The sequence below is a fragment of the Geotrypetes seraphini genome, chromosome 3 (assembly GCF_902459505.1).
Source record: "Geotrypetes seraphini chromosome 3, aGeoSer1.1, whole genome shotgun sequence".
In the NCBI taxonomy this organism is placed as follows: Eukaryota; Metazoa; Chordata; class Amphibia; order Gymnophiona; family Dermophiidae; genus Geotrypetes; species Geotrypetes seraphini.
The window spans coordinates 7,683,973-7,689,972 of record NC_047086.1 but is presented as its reverse complement, the minus strand read 5'-3'; the positions used below and the strand labels follow the sequence as shown (position 1 = coordinate 7,689,972).

The 6,000-nt window shown below is 43.2% G+C and overlaps 1 protein-coding gene across 1 annotated transcript in view; it reads right to left on the bottom strand.

Moving 5' to 3' along the window:
* Window positions 1-2,557: 2,557 nt before the first annotated feature.
* AK9 (adenylate kinase 9) overlaps window positions 2,558-6,000 on the bottom strand; it is a 1,007,389-nt gene continuing 1,003,946 nt past the window's right edge. Inside the window, exon 42 of the mRNA XM_033936269.1 lies at window positions 2,558-3,069. Within this exon, the coding sequence (XP_033792160.1) occupies window positions 2,867-3,069 (203 nt within the window). The 3' untranslated portion in view covers window positions 2,558-2,866. The remainder of the gene's footprint in view (window positions 3,070-6,000) is intronic.

The following is a 6,000-nucleotide window of genomic DNA, read 5'->3' as shown; positions in this document are numbered from 1 at the left end:
ATTGTAGATTCTGAGAGGGTTGAAGTTGGGATTTGGGAAAGTTGATTTCGAATCCCAAACCTTGTAGGAACCACGTAGTCCCTCTGAGATGATGAATTTATGATGAGCCAGTCGTCTAGGTAGGGAAATACCTGAAGACCATGGTTCCGTAGAGCTGCTGCTACCACTACCAGGCACTTGGTGAACACTCTGGGATAGGAAGCCAGGCCAAAGGGCAGCATTCTGTATTGATAATACAGATTCCCCACCCGAAATATGAGGTATTGAAGGGAGGCCGGATGAATGTGAATATGAGTGTAGGCCTCCTTGAGATCCAGAGAGCATAACCAGTCGTTCTGATCTAGAAGGGGATAAAGGGATGCCAGGGACAACATTCAAAATTTTTCTTTGACTAAAAATTTGTTGAGAGCCCTGAGATCCAGAATGGGTTGCAGATCGCCTGTCTTCTTCGGAGTAACGGGAGTAAATACCCCTGTTCTGCTGTTCCAAGGGAACTGGTTCGATGGCATGGAGATGAAGCAGAGCTTGAGCTTCCTGAAGAAGAAGGGCGGTCTGGGATGGACTGGAAGGATACTCTCTTGGAGGAAGCTCTGGTGGAACCTGAGTGAAATGAACAGAGTATCCTTCCCTGATGAGGGACAGCACCCAGAGGTCGGATGTAATTGTCATCCATCGGTGGTAAAAATGATGGAGACGACCTCCTATAGGGGGAAGAGAAGTCAGAGACAGAATGGTGGAGGTTATGCTCTGTTTTATGTTTAAATGTTTTTTAATTAAGTTTCAGTGCACAAGCGAGTGATTGATCGGTGGAACGGGCTTCCAGTGCAGGTGATCGAGGCAAGCAGCGTGCCAGATTTTAAGAATAAATGGGACGCCCATGTGGGATCCCTAAGAGGGTCAGGGCAAAACACTAGCTAATCTTAAGGGGAGGGTCTATAGTGGGCAGACTTGATGGGCCTTGGCCCTTTTCTGCCGTCATCTTTCTATGTTTCTATGTTTCTAAGCAAACAACTTCAGCAAAACAAAGCAATACACTTACAAATTTTGCACAGGTAAGATCAGAACTCCCCCCCAACTCCTCCCATCCTCCCAAACAGAAACAAAAGAGATCCCGAGGACAGAAAACAAAAGACTACTTATATTATAAGTTCAATAGTCGACTTCTAGCAATAGGCGTAAGACTGCCAAAAGCGCTCCCAAATCAAACAGAATCTTCCGCCAGGGCCAGTGTCCAGGTCTGAAAAGTGCCAGCGCTCCATAGAAGCATGTAGGATCATCAGTGATCTCCAATGACTGAAAGTTGGGGGTTCGCTGGCCAGCCACTGAGACAGAATTGCCTTCTTGCCAAGTAACAGCACTTGAGCCACAAAAGCAGAAAATCCTTTGGGTTTGGGAGAAGTGATAGTATAAAATCCAAATAGTGCTCTGGGAGTCGGAGCCAACCGTCTACCCCAGAGAGAAGTGGTGTAGTGACCCAGTCACTGCCAGAATTGTAGAATATGCGGGTATGGCCAAAACATATGTCCCAACGAGGCGTGTGCCTGAGTACATTTTGGGCAGTGATGTACCTGGGTGATGCCCATCCGACATGCTCGCGTAGGTGAAATATACAGTGGTACCTCGGTTTACGAGTGCACCGGTTTGCGAGTGTTTTGCAAGACGAGCAAAACACTCAGCAAACTTTTGTCTCGTAAACCGAGCACTGCCCCGATAAATGATCACTCAGCAATGGTGGCCTAGGGATGAGTACCTGCCTGCGGATGCTGCAGCGATTCCAAAGTGGTGTCTTCCTTCCCTCGAGGTCCCCGTGCGGCTGCCCTCCCGCTTCGGCCGATACCTCTGCCATCCGTCAGCTCCCGATCCAAGCCGGCCGCCATCCTGAACAAGCATGTGCGCGGCCTCACCTCTCCTCTCCTAAGTCAGCCGCTGCCCCGACAACATGCTCACCACATACAAGCACGCCCTATACATGCTTGTATGTGGTGGGCGTGTTGTCGAAGCAGCGGCTGACTTAGGAGAGGTGAGGTAAGGTCCATCAATGTCTGCAACGTGGAAGTTTGGGTCCTCTGAGCATCTTCAATCCCTGAAACCCAGTAGCCGAACGGAAGAAAGAAAATTTTTTTTTTTTAAATTAGAAATAAAATAAAGAAAGTACAAACAGCGATTCGTGAAGAAAAACAACACAAACTGCGATGTAGAGAAGGCACAAAGTGAAAAGTTAAACACAGAGAGTCAAAGACGGACTTCTCAGCTCCGCAGAAAACTGAGAACTGAGGAGATGCGCCTTATGCTGGGCAGGAAGGCACTCGCGCATGCGGTTGACTCGAAACTTCTAGTTTCTACAAGCAAGTCTGCTTGCGAGGCTTCCGCATCTGGGCTCCGTCATCCATATGTAAGAATAGGCTGCCTGCTTGTCCTGGGATAAACCCTGAATGTTCAATACTGAAACTCAAACAGTGTCCAGCACTGGGAACAACACCGGCAGAGGGCCGCAAAATGTCAACTACTGCCGCCTGAATATCACCCAGAAAATCTTTAAGCAAACTCTGCAAAACAAATGTCTGAAGCAAATAGGATGGGTTAAGATGTACAATATTTATTCAAATATATCTTTCTGCATTAGAAATACTTTGTATATGTTACAGAACTGCCAAGCTACTCATCTCCAGGATGGAAACTTTTCAGTGTGAAATTTGCAATCCCTGAAATCAGTGTCACAGATCCACTGAAATTCAGAACTGCTCCAAAATCTCCCCCATGGATCCGGGTAACTTGGCAGCTCTGATATTGTTTTAGATTAATACAAAAGGAAATACAACTTTCTACCAACTGCCAAAATAAGTAACATAACACAATATTAAAGAGATTACAAAGATTTGGGGTCCATCTTTTCTAGTGAGAGGAATGTTTGCAGTTTGTGATCAAAGTCTATGGGTCTGTTTTGAGGTTCTCTGTATTTCCGAGTCATTTTGTCACCCAGGTATGGAATGAGTTCACAGTGCTCCACAAACTGCTCGAGCTGCTTCTTGTACTTCTTCCGCACATAGTCGTTGTGTCTGGGGTTATAGGCTGTAAGAAAGAAGACAACAGTCCTGTTTGTGTTTAAGGGGAAACAAAGCGGATTACATCTTATAAACCGATTTACAGCTTGCCAAGGTGCAGATAAAAATACATTTCCCTTCTGCGACCTCAGGAAACGTCTAAAAACACATTTGTTCCTAAAGCATCTAGACAACTGATCCTCTCTTCTCTCTCCCCTCTCCTTTTGATCATTCTCTCCTCAACAATGAATTTCCTGTCCTATTAATTCTCTTTCTTCCTCCCCTCTTAAAGTCAATTCAATTTGTTACCTTTGCTTAATCTTCTGTAAACCACATAGAATTTCACGGTACTGCGGTATATAAGCTGCTGTTATTATTATTATTATTATGTATTCTGAGCACTCAGGGTGCTTAATCAACCCTTCAACTTTCTCTGGGCACACTTCATGTCAGATTTATTGTAAAGCATTTCAATATTACTAGAGGCCCAGTGCTCAAATATTTGCAGTAGAGGGAAACTCTACTGCAAATTTAACATTAAAAAAAATCACTGCGGCATGCTCAGAGTAATGAGCATGCAAATTAACCCCCTTCTTTACTAACGCGTAGCACGGGTTTTAGCGCCAGCAGTGGCGGTAACTGCTCCAATGCTCATAGAATTCCTATAAGCGTTGGAGCAGTTACCACCACTGCCGGCGCTAAAACCTGCACTACACATTAGTAAAGGAGGGGGCAACTGTGTTAAAAGTTGTGGCATTAATTAGCCAACCTATCTCCAATATTATTTCCTATTAAAATACCTTACTATAAATCTGTTTGCAATAGAGCCTGCCTCCAGACAAAAGGTGGGGTGGGGGGAGGCTAGATCAAATAATTTACATAGTAACATAATAGATGACGGCAGATAAAGACCCGAATGGTCCATCCAGTCTGCCCAACCTGATTCAATTTAAATTTTTTTTTTTTTCTTCTTAGCTATTTCTGGGCGAGAATCCAAAGCTTTACCCGGTACTGTGCTTGGGTTCCAACTGCCGAAATCTCTGTTAAGACTTACTCCAGCCCATCTACACCCTCCCAGCCATTGAAGCCCTCCCCTGCCCATCCTCCTCCAAACGGCCATACACAGACGCAGACCGTGCAAGTCTGCCCAGTAACTGGCCTAGTTCAATCTTTAATATTATTTTCTGATTCTAAATCTTCTGTGTTCATCCCACGCTTCTTTGAACTCAGTCACAGTTTTACTCTCCACCACCTCTCTCGGGAGCGCATTCCAGGCATCCACTACCCTCTCCGTAAAGTAGAATTTCCTAACATTGCCCCTGAATCTACCACCCCTCAACCTCAAATTATGTCCTCTGGTTTTACCATTTTCCTTTCTCTGGAAAAGATTTTGTTCTACGTTAATACCCTTCAAGTATTTGAACGTCTGAATCATATCTCCCCTGTCTCTCCTTTCCTCTAGGGTACACATATTCAGGGCTTCCAGTCTCTCCTCATACGTCTTCTGGTGCAAGTCTCCTATCATTTTCATCGCCCTCCTCTGGACCGCCTCAAGTCTTCTTACGTCCTTTGCCAGATATGGTCTCCAAAACTGAACACAATACTCCAAGTGGGTAATACTTCCGACTCTTGTGGAATTCCTCAGGGTTCTCCACTCTCTCCAATTCTATTCAGTCTCTATATGACCACCCTTAATATTTTTAAGCTGTCTACATGGGAAACTCTATTTACTTACGCGGATGACATTTTCATATTGATAGAGATAGATCCGGACACTTCTGATTTAGTATCTCTAAACTTCAAGTTGGGCCCAGTCTGTCTGGATGAAACTTAACGCATCTAAAACCAAATTATTATGGCTTGGCCCAAAATTGGATTGTCTTCCTAGTTCTGTAACATTGGCTTCTGGATCTTCTTTACAAATTGAGTTTTCTGCTAAGATTCTGGGAGTCCTCTTTGACTCCTCGCTTTCTTTCAAGGAACAAATTAATTCTGTGATTAAGAAATGCTTTTTTAATCTGTGTATGCTGAGGAAGGTCAGACATCTCTTTCATCACCATCACTTTTCTATTTTAATTCAGTCAATTATATTATCATAGCTTGATTATTGTAATGTCATCTACCTCAGTATTACAAAAATCTGCCTTTATAGATTACAGCTGGTCCAGAATACTGCAGCGAAATTGATTTTTGGGAAATGTAAGTTCGATCGCATGACACCGTTGCTTCAGGGTCTTCATTGGCTTCCTGTTTATTTTAGAGTTCAGTTTAAATGTGCTTGTGTTATTTTTTAAATTCTTTATGGTATCTTCACTCATCTAATAATAATAATTTTATTCTTCTATACCGCCAACAATCAAATGACTTCTAGGCGGTTTACACAGAAGAGAAACTGGTCAATCAGCAAAGAACAAAGTATTGAGAATAGAAGTACAGCATGTTATCTAAAGTACAGGCAGATTAAAAGTATTGTTATAATGAGACTTCAGTTAAGAAATGAATTTATCAAATGGTGCAGTCTTAATCCCTTTTCGAAATGCGCTGTAAGATTGCATGGTTCTGTTGATGTAATTGCCCAACCAGGATTGTTGTTTATTTGCTTGGAATGCTAGCATCCTGTCCAAAAAAGACTTGTATTTACAGCCAATGATCCTGGGGTAGGTAAATAAATTGCAGTTCCTGGTTATCCTGGTAGGGTTTAATAGCATGAAATGAGGTAACAGGTAGTTAGGGGTCAGTCCCCAGACCAATTTAAAACAGATATAAGAGAACTTAAATATTACTTGTGCTTCTACTGGCAACCAGTGTAATAATCGATAATAGGGACTGACGTGATCATTTTTCCTCAGCCCAAATATCAGGCGAACAGCTGTATTCTCAGTTTTCTCAATAGTTTCTTTGGTGCTCCCAGATACACTATGTTGCATTAGTCCAGTATAGATAATACTAGTGCTTGCAC